The sequence below is a fragment of the Phyllobates terribilis genome, unplaced genomic scaffold, assembly GCF_046119375.1.
Source record: "Phyllobates terribilis strain yellow unplaced genomic scaffold, ASM4611937v1 Scaffold_3__8_contigs__length_932513732, whole genome shotgun sequence".
Taxonomy (NCBI): Eukaryota; Metazoa; Chordata; class Amphibia; order Anura; family Dendrobatidae; genus Phyllobates; species Phyllobates terribilis.
In genome coordinates, this window is record NW_027362763.1 from 682,355,590 (window position 1) to 682,372,030 (window position 16,441).

General features: G+C 48.4%; 1 protein-coding gene across 1 annotated transcript in view; it reads left to right on the forward strand.

The window, feature by feature from the left end:
- The window catches only part of ITPKB (inositol-trisphosphate 3-kinase B), an 88,626-nt gene that overhangs the window by 61,282 nt on the left and 10,903 nt on the right, over window positions 1–16,441 (forward strand). Inside the window, exons 3-5 of the mRNA XM_073671837.1 lie at window positions 3,741–3,840; window positions 4,061–4,274; window positions 14,829–15,033. Of these exons, the coding sequence (XP_073527938.1) occupies window positions 3,741–3,840; window positions 4,061–4,274; window positions 14,829–15,033 (519 nt within the window). The remainder of the gene's footprint in view (window positions 1–3,740; window positions 3,841–4,060; window positions 4,275–14,828; window positions 15,034–16,441) is intronic.

The window sequence follows — 16,441 nt, forward strand, 5'->3', positions numbered from 1 at the left end:
CCCGTGGTGCAGTAGGTCCACACCTACCAGCGTGACACAAGGAGAGCACTAATTAGAGTAGCAGCTGAGAGGCCCATAGTCACTCTGGAGGAGCTGTAAAGATCCACAGCTCAGGTGGGAGAATCTGTCCTCAGGACAACTATTAGTCGTGTACTCCTCAAATCTGGCCTTTATGGAAGAGTGACACGAAGAAAGTTGTTTTTGAAAGCCATAAGAAGTCCCGTTTTCACAAAAAGCCATGGAGAGGACACAGCAAGCATGTGGAAGAAGTTGCTCTGCTCAGATGAGACCAAATGAGAACTTTTTGGGCTAAATGCAAAACGCTATGTGTGGCGGAAAACTAACACTGCACATCACCTTGAAAACACCATCCCCACCGCCACACATGGTGGCAGCATCCTGCTGCGGGGAGGATTTTCTTTTCTTCAGCAGGGATAGGGAAGCTGGTCAGATCTGATGGGAAGATGGATGGAGCTAAATACAGGGCAATCCTGGAGGAAAAACTGTTAGAGGCTGCAATAGACTGGAGCTTGGGTCAAAGGTTCATCTTCCAGCAGGACAAGAACCAGTGGCGTAACTAGAATCCGAAAGGCACCAGTGCAAAATTTGGACCTGGGCCCCCAGATGCATGTTGGTCAGATGTATGTGACCTTGTAGCGTTCTAGATCCAATAAAGGCATTCATGTTCGCCCCCCATATAATATTGTCCCCCCTTCCTGGTTTCTTGTAATAATCTTCCCCATCCTGGGCCTCATGATATAACATTTTCCCCCATCCTGGGCCCTTACTTGGCGTAGTGTCTCTCCATCTTGTTATAATGGCATCCTTCCTGGTATAATGTCCCCTATTCTGGTATAATGTCTCTCATTCTGGTATAATGTCCCCATCCTGATATAATGCCCCCCATCCTGGAATAATGTCCTCATTCTGGTATAATGTCCCCATTCTGGAATAATGTCCCTCATCCTGGTATAATGTCCGCCATCCTGGTATAATGTCCCTCATTTTGGTATAATGTCCCCCATTCTGGTATAATGTCCCCCTTCCTGATATAATGTCCCTATTCTGGTATAATGTCCCCCATTCTGGTATAATGTTCCTTCCTGATATAATGTCCCCCATCCTGATATAATGCCCCTATTCTGGAATAATGTCTCTCATGCTGGTATAATGTCCCCTATCCTGGTATAATGTCCTTATTCTGGTATAATGTCCCTCTTCCTGATATAATGTCCCCATTCTGGTATAATGTCCCCCATCCCGGTATAATGTCTCCCATTCTGGTATAATGTCCCCATTCTGGTATAATGTCTTCATTCTGGTATAATGTCCCCATTCTGGTATAATGTCCCCATCCTGGTATATTGTCTTCATTCTGGTATAATGTCCCCCATTCTGGTATAATGTCCCTCCTTCTGGTATGATGTCCCCCATTCTGGTATAATGTCCCCATCCTGGTATATTGTCTTCATTCTGGTATAATGTCCCCCATTCTGGTATAATGTCCCCCATCCTGGTATAATGTCCCCCTTCCTGATATAATGTCCCTATTCTGGTATAATGTCCCCCATTCTGGTATAATGTTCCTTCCTGATATAATGTCCCCCATCCTGATATAATGCCCCTATTCTGGAATAATGTCTCTCATGCTGGTATAATGTCCCCTATCCTGGTATAATGTCCTTATTCTGGTATAATGTCCCTCTTCCTGATATAATGTCCCCATTCTGGTATAATGTCCCCCATCCCGGTATAATGTCTCCCATTCTGGTATAATGTCCCCATTCTGGTATAATGTCTTCATTCTGGTATAATGTCCCCATTCTGGTATAATGTCCCCATCCTGGTATATTGTCTTCATTCTGGTATAATGTCCCCCATTCTGGTATAATGTCCCTCCTTCTGGTATGATGTCCCCCATTCTGGTATAATGTCCCCATCCTGGTATATTGTCTTCATTCTGGTATAATGTCCCCCATTCTGGTATAATGTCCCCCATCCTGGTATAATGTCCCTCTTTCTGGTATAATGTCCCCATTCTGGTATTATGTCCCTATTCTGGTATAATGTCCCTATTCTGGTATAATGTCCCCATCCTGGTATAATGTCTTCATTCTGGTATAATGTCCCCATTCTGGTATAATGTCCCTCTTTCTGTTATAATGTCCCCCATCCTGGTATGATGTCCCCTTTCCTAATATAATGTCCCCATTCTGGTATAATGTCCCCATCCTGGTATGATGTCTCCCATCCTGGTATAATGTCCCCATTCTGGTTTAATGTCCCCATCCTGGTATAATGTCCCCATTCTGGTATGATGTCTCCCTTCCTGATATAATGTCCCCATTCTGGTATAATGTCCCCCATTCTGGTATGATGTCCCCCTTCCTGATATAATGTCCCCATTCTGGTATAATGTCCCCATTCTGGTATAATGTCTTCATTCTGGTATAATGTCCCTCTTTCTGGTATAATGTCCCCATTCTGGTATAATGTCTTCATTCTGGTATGATGTCCCTATTCTGGTATCATGTCTCCCATCCTAGTATAATGTCCTCATTCTGGTATAATGTCCCCATTCTGATATGATGTCCCCCTTCCTGATAAAATGTCCCCATTCTGGTATAATGTCCGTCATCCTGGTATAATGTCCCCATTCTGGTATGATGTCCCCCTTCCTGATATAATGTCCCCATTCTGGTATAATGTCCCCATTCTGGTATAATGTCTTCATTCTGGTATAATGTCCCTCTTTCTGGTATAATGTCCCCATTCTGGTATAATGTCTTCATTCTGGTATGATGTCCCTATTCTGGTATCATGTCTCCCATCCTAGTATAATGTCCCCATTCTGGTATAATGTCCGTCATCCTGGTATAATGTTCCCATTCTGGTATGATATCCCCCTTCCTGATATAATGTCCCTATTCTGTTATAATGTCCCCATTCTGGTATAATGTCCCCATTCTGGTATAATGTCCCTCTTTCTGGTATAATGTCCCTATTCTGGTATCATGTCTCCTATCCTGGTATAATGTCCTCATTCTGGTATAATGTCCCCATTCTGATATGATGTCCCCCTTCCTGATAAAATGTCCCCATTCTGGTATAATGTCCCCCATCCTGGTATAATGTCTTTATCCTGGTATAATGTCCCCCATTCTGGTATAATGTCCCCCATCCTGGTATAATGTCTTCATCCTGGTATAATGTCCCCCATTCTGATATAATGTCCCCCATCCTGGTATAATGTCTTCATCCTGGTATAATGCCTCCCTTGCTGGTAATAATGTCCCCCATACTATGCCTCTTCCATTTTTCTCCAGCACATTTTAAAAAGAAATAATCTATTCTGCTCACCTTCACCTGCTCCCAGGCCACGCGGCGTCCTGTTCTGTAGCCCGTGTAGGAGCTGGCAGCTGACTGTGGCGTCCTGGCACAGGCAGCGCATGATAACACTGCCATGCGCTACACCTCACTGGCACGCCGATGTCTGTTGCCGGCCTCTGATTGGCCAGAAGCGTGTAAATAAAATACATATAAGTCTGTGGGTGAACGTTAAAAAATATGAAAATGTTCACGGGGTATGAATACTTTTTCAAGATTTTCTATCTAGAAATAAAGCAATATATTATAATATATTCTAAAAATATACAAAAAAATAACAAACAATATTAATAATATAGAGAAGCACGAGACTCAGGCCACTAATCTGATTTCTGATATTCTTTAATTTTCAGAGCAAATCATGGAGAAAAATCAAGAACATGGTCCATTGGTCGCCCTTCGTTATGTCATTCAAGAAGAAATATCCGTGGGTCCAGCTGGCAGGACATGCAGGTACAGGACAGATGCTGTGGCTGCCACCTAGTGGCCTGGATCTGGTGAAGTTAGCACCTATATGAGAGTTCACTTGTTGGTGGTCGGGCCGATGGCATTTATTGTCACCTCTAGTCTGTAGACCTTCTATTAGGTCAGGACACACAATTACATGTTAAAAAGTTTGTGCCCCCCCCTGTTTACCAATAAGCTGAGAGGCTTCTTGTCTTTGGATTTACAGGTAGTTTTAAGGCGGCGGCCAATGGTAAAATCCTGAAGAAGCACTGTGACTGTGAGCAGCGGTGCCTGAGCCAGCTGATGAGCGACGTCCTGAAGCCGTATGTACCCGCTTATCACGGGGACGTGCTGAAAGACGGGGAAAGATACAACCAGATGGAAGATCTGCTCTCCGAGTTCGACAGCCCCTGTGTCATGGATTGTAAGATGGGCGTGAGGTGAGGTTTATGTCCAAGAGGGTCTCATGTAGGAGACCGGTCACAAGAACATGAGGGACCTGTACAATGTCCTATCTAAGTGGGACAGGGGGGGCAACCCAGAAAATGTAAATGATCCCCCAAAAATAAGGGGACAAATAAGTTATCTCCACCTCAACCCCTCCTTACTAGTCAGAGCTTTTGGGAAATGGGTGATGTGACTATTCTGGATTCTGCTCTGACCTCTAAACTCAGACCTTTTAAACGTATACAACCCCCAAACCGTACCCCCTAAATAAATACATACCCAAGACTGGCCCACCAAAACTAATATAGATCCCAGATACTCTAAATACAAAGTACAGAACAGATCCCCTAAATATATACAGACAACCTAAAGAAATACAGATGCCAGATAACACTCCCTAAACTAATACAGCCCCCAAGCCAGACCCCTTAAACAAATGCAGATTTTAAATGACCCTCTGAATACTTATGGACTATAGACCAGACCCCCATAAATACTCTCTTAAGTAAAAACCAGACCAGACCCCTAAATAAATACAGACTCCAAATCAGACCCTTAAGTAAAGACTCTAGACTAGACCCCTAATCAAATACAAACACCAGAGCTCTAATCAAATATAGACCCCTAAACAAGAACACACCCCAGACCAGATGCCTAAGCAAACATAGACCCTGAAACAAGAACAGACCCCAGACCAGACCCCTAAACATATACAGACTCCTCAATAAATACAGACCCCAGACCAGGCCCCCAAACAAATACAGACTCCTAAATAAATACAGACCCCAGACCAGGCCCCCAAACAAATATAGACCCCTAAATAAATACAGACCCCAGACCAGACCCCTAAACAAATACAGACACCTAAATAAATACAGACCCTAGACCAGACCCCTAAACAAATACAGACTCCTAAATGAATACAGATTCCAGACCAGGCCCCTAAACAAATATAGACCCATAAATAAATACCGATCCCAGACCAGGCCCCCAAACAAGTACAGACCCTAGACCTGACCCCTAAATAAATACGGACCCGAAGTCAGTCCCCTAAATAAAGACTATAGACTGGATCCTTAAACAATTAAAAACCCTGAAACCAAACTCCTAAACAAATCTAGACCCCAGAAACATCCCCTAAATAATGCAAACGCCAGACCAGATGACTGTATAAATATGGACCCTATACCAGAGCCCTGAACAAGTATAGACTCCAGACCAGACCCCTAAACAAATACAGACCCCAGACCAAACCCATAAGCAAATACAGACCACATGCCATACCCCTAATTAAATACAGACCCTAGACCAGACCCCTAAATAGATACAGACCCCAGACCAGACCCCTAAACAAATACAGACCCCAGACCAAACCCATAAGCAAATACAGACCACATGCCATACCCCTAATTAAATACAGACCCTAGACCAGACCCCTAAATAGATACAGACCCCAGACCAGGCCTTCTAGATAAATGCAGACCCTAGACCAGACCCCTAAACACATACAGACCCCAAAGCCCTAAATGAACACAGACTCCCTGGATAAATACGTACCCAAGACCAGAACCCCTAAGTAAATGTAGTCCCCAGACCAGACCCCTAAATACAATCCCCAGATCCTGTAGAAAAACACAGTCCCTGACCGGACCCCTAAATAAATACTGACCCCCTAACTAAATAAATATGGACCCAAGACCAGACCCCCTAAATAAAGAGACACTAAACCAGCTCACTAAATCAATGCAACCCCCAGACCAGATCCCTTCAATTAATACAAGTTTCAGACTGTCTTCAGACCCCTCCTGTAAGCTCCGCTGCCCCCTAATGGTCACTACTAATATCATCTATAGGAATTGTCATGTAAGCGATTCTCTGATATTTTCTCCCTTGCTCCCTAGCTGTTTTTTATTAATACAGAATTAATATAGTTTCTGGAAATGTTTTTGGGTCTGAAAATCAGATGCTGGGAAAAATAATAGCAATGAGGGATAATTTAGTCAGAGGTCGGTCAGAAGAACGGAGACACATGGATGTGACAGCTGATGACCGCAGCCTTCCAGCATCCGAGGGGTTAAAGGAGCTGCCTAAAGCCAGATAGTGCGTGGGTGTGCGCTGTATATAGATGGAAGGAAGCCCGGCTACATGTGTCTATGCTGACAGTGATAAGTGCAGCCGGAGCTCTGCCCCCCAGCCACAGAGCCCCCAAAATACCCGAGGAGCGACTGAGGGAGGCGTGTGCAGGAGAAGGACATTATTATTGCCATTGTTCATACGAGGGCTAGGAATAAATATTTGGATTCATGTAGTCATACCGGTACTAGCCACAGTGCCCCCATAACAGAGCCCGACACAGTGCCACATAACAGAGCCCGACACAGTGCCACATATCAGAGCCTGACACAGTGCCCCCATAACAGAGCCAGACACAGTGCCCCCATAACAGATCTAGCCATAGTGTCCCCATAACAGAGCAGGACACAGTGCCCCAATAACAGACTTGGATACAGTGCCCCATAACAGATTCAACCACAGTGCCCCCATAACATATCCAGCCATAGTGCCCCCATAATAGGCCCATCCACAGTGCCCCCATAACAGAGCCAGACACAGTGCCCCCATAACAGAGCCAGACACAGTGCCCCCATAACAGATCTAGCCATAGTGTCCCCATAACAGAGCAGGACACAGTGCCCCAATAACAGACCCGGATACAGTGCCCCATAACAGATTCAACCACAGTGCCCCCATAACATATCCAGCCATAGTGCCCCCATAATAGGCCCATCCACAGTGCCCCCATAACAGAGCCAGACACAGTGCCCCCATAACAGATCTAGCCATAGTGTCCCCATAACAGAGCAGGACACAGTGCCCCAATAACAGACCCGGATACAGTGCCCCATAACAGATTCAACCACAGTGCCCCCATAACATATCCAGCCATAGTGCCCCCATAATAGGCCCATCCACAGTGCCCCTATAACAGAGCCAGACACAGTGCCCCCATAACAGATCTAGACATAGTGTCCCCATAACAGAGCAGGACACAGTGCCCCAATAACAGTGCCCCCATAACAGATTCAGTTAGTGTCCCCATAACAGAGCCAGACACAGTGCCCCCATAACTGATTCAGTCATAGTGTCCCCATAACAGAGCCGGACACAGTGCCCCCGTAACAGAGCTGGACACAGTGCCCCCATAACAGATCCAGCCACAGTGCCCCCATAACAGAGCCGGACACAGTGCCCCCATAACAGAGCCAGACACAGTGTCCCCATAACAGATCCAGCCACAGTGTCCCCACCACAGCGCTGGACACAGTGCCCCCATAACAGAGCCCGACACAGTGTCCCCATAACAGATTCAGCCACAGTGTCCCCACCACAGAGCCAGACACAGTGCTCCCATAACAGAGCCGGACACAGTGCCCCCATAACAGAGCCGGACACAGTGCCCCCATAACAGAGCCGGAAACAGTGCCCCCATAGCAGAGCCAGACACAGTGCCCCCATAACAGTGCTCCCATAACAGAGCCGGACACAGTGCCCCGATAACAGTGCCGGACACAGTGCCACCATAACAGAGCCAGACCCAGTGCCCACATAACAGTGCTCCCATAACAGAGCCGGACACAGTGCCCCCATAACAGAGCCGGACACAGTGCCCCCATAACAGAGCCGGACACAGTGCCCCAATAACAGTGCCCCCATAACAGATTCAGTTAGTGTCCCCGTAACAGAGCCAGACACAGTGCCCCCATAACAGATTCAGTCATAGTGTCCCCATAACAGGGCCGGACACAGTGCCCCCGTAACAGATCCAGCCACAGTGCCCCCATAACAGAGCCAGACACAGTGCCCCCATAACAGAGCCAGACACAGTGTCCCCATAACAGATCCAGCCACAGTGTCCCCACCACAGCGCCGGACACAGTGCCCTCATAACAGAGCCCGACACAGTGTCCCCATAACAGAGCCAGACACAATGCTCCCATAACAAAGCCGGACACAGTGCCCCCATAACAGAGCCGGACACAGTGCCCCATAACAGACCCAGATACAGTGCCCCATAACAAATTCAACCACAGTGCCCCCATAACATATCCAGCCATAGTGCCCCCATAATAGGCCCATCCACAGTGTCCCCATAACAGATCCAGCCACAGTGCCCCGTAACAGATTCAGCCATAGTGTCCCCATAACAGAGCTAGACGCAGTGCCCCATAACAGATACTGCCACAGTGCCCCTATAACAGATCCAGCCACAGTGCCCCCATAACAGAGCTGGACACAGTGCCCCCTAACAGAGCCCCGGACATGGTGCCTCCATAACAGATTCAGTCATAGTGTCCCCATAACAGAGTCGGACACAGTGCTCCCATAACAGATCTAGGTATAGTGCCCACATAACAGAGCCGGACATAGTGCCCCCATTACAGATCCAGCCATAGTGTCCCCATAACAGAGCTGGACACAGTGCCCCCATAACAGAGCCGGACACAGTACCACCGTAACAGATCCAGCCATAGTGCCCACATAACACAGCTGGACACAGTGCCCCCATAACTGATCCAGCCATAGTGTCCCCATAACAGAGCCAGACACAGTGCCCCCATAACAGAGCCAGACACAGTGCCCCCATAACAGATCTAGCCATAATGTCCCCATAACAGACAGGACACAGTGCCGCCCCCATAACAGAGCCGGACACAGTGCCCCCATAACAGAGCCGGACACAGTGCCCCCATAACAGACCCTGATACAGTGCCCCATAACAAATTCAACCATAGTGCCCCCATAACATATCCAGCCATAGTGCCTCCATAATAGGCCAATCCACAGTGCCCCATAACAGATTCAGCCATAGTGTCCCCATAACAGATCCAGCCACAGTGTCCCCACAACAGAGCCGGACCCAGTGCCCCCATAACAGAGCCGGACCCAGTGCCCCCATAACAGAGCCGGACACAGTGCCCCCATAACAGAGCTGGACACAGTGCCCCCATAACAGAGCCATACACAGTGCTCCCATAACAGATTCAGTCATAGTGTCCCCATAACAGAGCCAGACACAGTGCCCCCATAACAGAGCCGGACATAGTGCTCCCATAACAGATTCAGTCATAGTGTCCCCATAACAGAGCCGGACACAGTGCCCCCTAACAGAGCCGGACATAGTGCCTCCATAACAGATTCAGTCATAGTGTCCCCATAATAGAGTGGGACACAGTGCCCCCATAACAGATCTAGGCATAGTGCCCACATAACAGAGCCGGACATAGTGCCCCCATTACAGATCCAGCCATAGTGTCCCCATAACAGAGCCGGACACAGTGCCCCCATAACAGAGCCGGACACAGTGCCCCCATAACAGATCCAGCCATAGTGCCCACATAACACAGCTGGACACAGTGCCCCCATAACAGATCCAGCCATAGTGTCCCCATAACAGAGCCAGACACAGTGCCCCCATAATAGAGCCAGACACAGTGCCCCCATAACAGATCTAGCCATAGTGTCCCCATAACAGAGCAGGACACAGTGCCCCCATAACAGAGCCAGACACAGTGCCCCCATAACAGATCTAGCCATAGTATCCCCATAACAGAGCAAGACAGTGCCGCCCCCATAACAGAGCTGGACTCAGTGCCTCCATAACAGATTCAGTCATAGTGTCCCCAGAACAGAGTCGGACACAGTGCCCCCATAACAGAACTAGGCATAGTGCCCACATTAACAGAGCCGGACATAGTGCCCCCATTACAGATCCAGACATAGTGTCCCCATCTCAGAGCCGGACACAGTGCCCACATAACAGATCCAACCATAGTGCCCACATAACACAGCTGGACACAGTGCCCCCATAACAGATCCAGCCATAGTGTCCCCATAACAGAGCCAGACACAGTGCCCCCATAACAGAGCCAGACACAGTGCCCCCATAACAGAGCCAGACACAGTGCCCCCATAACAGATCTAGCCATAGTGTCCCCATAACAGAGCAGGACACAGTGCCACCCCCATAACAGAGCCGGACACAGTGCCCCCATAACAGACCCGGATACAGTGCCCCATAACAGATTCAACCACAGTGTCCCCATAACATAGCCAGCCATAGTGCCTCCATAATAGGCCATCCAAAGTGTCCCCATAACAGATCCAGCCACATTGTCCCATAACAGATTCAGTCATTGTATCCCCATAACAGAGCCAGACGCAGTGCCTCCATAACAGATCCAGCCACAGTGCCCCCATAACAGATCCAGCCACAGTGCCCCCATAACAGATCCTGCCACAGTACCCCTATAACAGATCCAGCCACAGTGCCCCCATAACAGATCCAGCCACAGTGCCCCCATAACAGAGCCAGACGCAGTGCCCCCTTAACAGATCCAGCCACAGTGCCCCATAACAAATCCATCCACAGTGCCCCCATAACAGATCTAGCCATAATGTCCCCATAACAGAGCAGGACACAGTGTCGCCCCCATAACAGAGCCGGACACAGTGCCCCCATAACAGAGCCCGACACAGTGTCCGCATAATAGAGCTGGACACAGTGCCCCCATAACAGAGCCGGACACAGTGCCCCCATAACAGATCCAGCCATAGTGCCCACATAACACAGCTGGACACAGTGCCCCCATAACAGATCCAGCCATAGTGTCCCCATAACAGAGCCAGACACAGTGCCACCATAACAGAGCCAGACACAGTGCCCCCATAACAGATCTAGCCATAGTGTCCCCATAACAGAGCAGGACACAGTGCCCTCATAACAGAGCCGGACACAGTGCCCCCATAACAGACCCGGATACAGTGCCCCATAACAGATTCAACCACAGTGCCCCCATAACATAGCCAGCCATAGTGCCTCCATAATAGGCCCATCCACAGTGCCCCCATAACAGATCCAGCCACATTGCCCCATAACAGATTCAGCCATTGTGTCCCCATAACAGAGCCAGACGCAGTGCCCCATAACAGATCCAGCCACAGTGCCCCCATAAGAGAACCAGCCACAGTTCCCCCATAACCGAGCCAGACGCAGTGCCCCCATAACAGATCCAGCCACAGTGCCCCATAACAGATCCATCCATAGTGCCCCTATAACAGATCCAGCCAGAGTACCCCTGTAACAGATCCAGCCACAGTGCCCCCATAACAGATCCAGCCACAGTGCCCCATAACAGATCCAGCCACAGTGCCCCCATAACAGATCCAGCCACAGTTCCCCCATAACAGAGCCAGACGCAGTGCCCCCATAACAGATCCAGCCACAGTGCCCCATAACAGATCCATCCACAGTCCCCCTATAACAGATCCAGCCACAGTGCCCCCATAACAGATCCAGCCACAGTGTCCCATAACAGATCCAGCCACAGTGCCCCCATAACAGATCCAGTCACACTGCCCCATAACAGATCCAGCCACAGTGCCCCATAACAGATACTGCCACAGTGCCCCTATAACAGATCCAGCCACAGTGCCCCTATAACAGATCCAGCCACAGTGCCCCATAACAGATCAAGCCACAGTGCCCCCATTACAGATCCAGCCACAGTGCCCCCATTACAGATACTGCCACAGTGCCCCATAACAGATCCAGCCACAGTTCCCCCATAACAGAGCCAGACGCAGTGCCCCCATAACAGATCCAGCCACAGTGCCCCATAACAGATCCAGCCACAGTTCCCCCATAACAGAGCCAGACACAGTGCCCCCATAACAGAGCCGGACACAGTGCCCCCATAACAGACCCGGATACAGTGCCCCATAACAGATTCAACCACAGTGCCCCCATAACATAGCCAGCCATAGTGCCTCCATAATAGGCCCATCCACAGTGCCCCCATAACAGATCCAGCCACATTGCCCCATAACAGATTCAGCCATTGTGTCCCCATAACAGAGCCAGACGCAGTGCCCCATAACAGATCCAGCCACAGTGCCCCCATAAGAGATCCAGCCACAGTTCCCCCATAACAGAGCCAGACGCAGTGCCCCCATAACAGATCCAGCCACAGTGCCCCATAACAGATCCATCCATAGTGCCCCTATAACAGATCCAGCCAGAGTACCCCTGTAACAGATCCAGCCACAGTGCCCCCATAACAGATCCAGCCACAGTGCCCCATAACAGATCCAGCCACAGTGCCCCCATAACAGATCCAGCCACAGTGCCCCCATAACAGAGCCAGACGCAGTGCCCCCATAACAGATCCAGCCACAGTGCCCCATAACAGATCCATCCACAGTCCCCCTATAACAGATCCAGCCACAGTGCCCCCATAACAGATCCAGCCACAGTGTCCCATAACAGATCCAGCCACAGTGCCCCCATAACAGATCCAGCCACAGTGCCCCATAACAGATTCAGCCACAGTGCTCCATAACAGATACTGCCACAGTGCCCCTATAACAGATCCAGCCACAGTGCCCCTATAACAGATCCAGCCACAGTGCCCCATAACAGATACTGCCACAGTGCTCCATAACAGATACTGCCACAGTGCCCCTATAACAGATCCAGCCACAGTGCCCCTATAACAGATCCAGCCACAGTGCCCCATAACAGATCCAGCCACAGTGCCCCATAACAGATACTGCCACAGTGCCCCTATAACAGATCCAGCCACAGTGCCCCTATAACAGATCCAGCCACAGTGCCCCATAACAGATACTGCCACAGTGCCCCCATTACAGATCCAACCACAGTGCCCCTATAACAGATACTGCCACAGTGCCCCCATTACAGATCCAACCACAGTGCCCCTATAACAGATACTGCCACAGTGCCCCCATTACAGATCCAACCACAGTGCCCCATAACAGATACTGCCACAGTGCCCCTATAACAGATCCAGCCACAGTGCCCCTATAACAGATCCAGCCACAGTGCCCCATAACAGATCCAGCCACAGTGCCCCATAACAGATACTGCCACAGTGCCCCTATAACAGATCCAGCCACAGTGCCCCTATAACAGATCCAGCCACAGTGCCCCATAACAGATACTGCCACAGTGCCCCCATTACAGATCCAACCACAGTGCCCCTATAACAGATACTGCCACAGTGCCCCCATTACAGATCCAACCACAGTGCCCCTATAACAGATACTGCCACAGTGCCCCCATTACAGATCCAACCACAGTGCCCCATAACAGATACTGCCACAGTGCCCCTATAACAGATCCAGCCACAGTGCCCCTATAACAGATCCAGCCACAGTGCCCCATAACAGATACTGCCACAGTGCCCCTATAACAGATCCAACCACAGTGCCCCATAACAGATCAAGCCACAGTGCCCCCATTACAGATCCAGCCACAGTGCCCCCATTACAGATCCAGCCACAGTGCCCCCATTACAGATCCAGCCACAGTGCCCCATAACAGATCAAGCCACAGTGCCCCCATAACAGATCCATCCACAGTGCCTCCATACTAGACACAGTGTCCCAAAAACCTTCCCTACATAACAGGGCCAGGTGTATTGGCTGTAACAAAGCCATCCACAGCACACCACAAGAGGTCCAACCGTGGTGCTCTCATACAAGATCCAGCCACAGTGCCCCCATAACAAAGCAAGCCACAGTGCTCCCATAACAGTGCTAGCTATCCTGCACTTATACTAGTATCCGCCACAGTCCATATACATCAGAGACTGAACCCCCATAACGCAGACACGCACAGACACTGGAGCTCCTGTTTGTGACATGTTCTACCCCCCATGTCCCATTACATAGTCTCGATGTATTTTGCACGTGTCGGGGACGGTGGATCCGGTCGCCCAGGTGAAGGCTGCTCTATTATTCCATGAGACCTTGACCTTTGCTCCTCAGTGTTACACTGTGGCATTGGCTTTTCTTGTGGTTCTTCCTTATCTCCTCGGCTCCTCTTCCTGTTTGCTCTCTGGAAACTCTTCCTTCGTCAGTGTAATTATTACACAGGCTATTGTTATACACATCAGCGCACAAGTTTCCATTGTCGACAAGACCCGAAGCAGAGCGAAAAGCGAACGGATCCAAAATACATAGACAATAAGGTGCACACCCTGTCCTTCCGTACGGCCCACCGCAGGGACTGGGAGAAGGAGTCCAGAGGCCTTCAACGTCCCACAGTCCTTTCCAGCATTAAAAATGCATGTACAGTAAAATTCCTTTAATCCGTCACCTGATAATCCAAAAAGTCTGATAAGTAAGCAGACTGGCCTTCCCGCTGGAGGACTCGACAGAGACATGTAATGTATGGTTGACCATTCATTTGAATGTGAGCCATGTAATACCACTCTTCTCCTGCAGTGGCCACTGTAGGAATAATGTGCAGCTCTTTACAGCTTTTCCTGGCGATCATAGGTGATCACTGAGGATTTGAGATGAAATTAGCGGACCCTTGTTTACAGAAGGGGTTGTCCAGATGAGACCACGCGTTTGAAGAGTTATTATTACCAAATTTTAAAGCAGAGTTGATAATGATGTGACAGCTGACACCTGCTTTCCTCCCTCTCCTCTGATATCTACTGATGTCTCATTGTATGCAGGACCTACTTAGAGGAAGAACTGACCAAAGCCAGGAAAAAGCCAAGTCTGAGGAAGGACATGTACGTCAAGATGATCGAGGTCGACCCCAGCGCCCCAACTGACGAAGAAAACCAGCAGAGGGCGGTCACCAAACCACGATACATGACATGGAGGGAAACCATCAGCTCCACCGCCACCCTGGGCTTCAGAATCGAAGGCATAAAGGTACAGACCAGAATTAAAGGGGTACTCCATCTTCAACCTCTGACCTCTGGTCAACTTTCATGGTCCATGTATGGACCCCAATTTAGGTCCATACAGGGTTACAGTCTTTAGATACAAACAAGAATGTCTGCTTATCGGCTGGGCATTGTTATATCACACAGGACATTGTTATATAACAGCTGTGTCCCATACGTGACCGGCCGCCGTGTCTCAGGAAGGATGTATACCGCTGTAGGTTCACTAATGGGATCATACAGGAATATACATTCATAATGGGATCATACAGGATGTGTATTTTCCTTCCATCATGTCAGCGCCTTCCTTTAAGGAAAAGGGCCTGGAGTATTTAAGTGAGTCCACACTTGACGTGAGGATTGCCGTCACCTGCGGTGTTGACTGTCACTGACGTGATTTAAATTGTATTAATACTATTTTGGGCTAACATTTATTTTTTTGTTGCTTCTCCATCGCTGTATTTCAAAAAAATATATAACTAAAAGGGGACCTTTTTAAATTTAATCTGAGTACTTCAACCATTTGCCACTATTTCCCTGATTCTAGAACAGTTTTTCTTTTTCTTCTGTGCCCTCCTGTTCCAAAGTTATGCCCCCGGTAATAATGGGGCATATTTTTCCTTCAACTAATTGGGCGTGTACCACCAAACGACTCTGTGGGCGTGGATGTGTTATGATTGGTCAGCGCCATAGGAGAAAAAAAGCAAACGCCCACAGAGAAATACTGTGGTACACGCCCAGTTAATGGAAGGGAACATATGCACCATTATTATCAGGGGGTGTAACTTTGGAATGGAGGGGCATAGACGAAAAAGAAAAACTGTTCCAAAATCAGTGGAACAGCGGCAATTGGAGGAGTTCCTCAGTTTTAAATTAAAAATCCAGTAAAAGTCCCCTTTAAGTGTTAAATAAGCGATTTTCTTAGTTTTTATGTTTGTCAGAGCCAGTTGTATTTTTAAACAGATTCAAGTCACCTAAGGAGAATAAAACAATGTAAAAAAAATATATATTTTTCAAAAATATAAAAAAAAAAAATCAACTAATGTAAAAGTTTCACTCACACTCCTTTTGACAAATATTGTGTAATTGTTGGAACTAAATAAAGTATAAAAAATATCAAAATGTCAGAATCTATTTTTTGGCCACGTCACACCCCCCCTTCCCAGAAATGGAATATAAAATAATCAAAAAGTCATGTGGACACCAAAATTTTAGCAAAACAAACTACAGCTTGCTCCATAATAAATCAAGGTATTCTATATAAAAAAGTAACGGCTCTCAGTATATGGCGATGAATAGAACGACTGACACGCGGATGAGCAGTGTTATGGGGGACATACCAGGAATGGATTCATATAAAGGTCTCGGAGGCTACTGGGGGGGAGAGAGTTGGA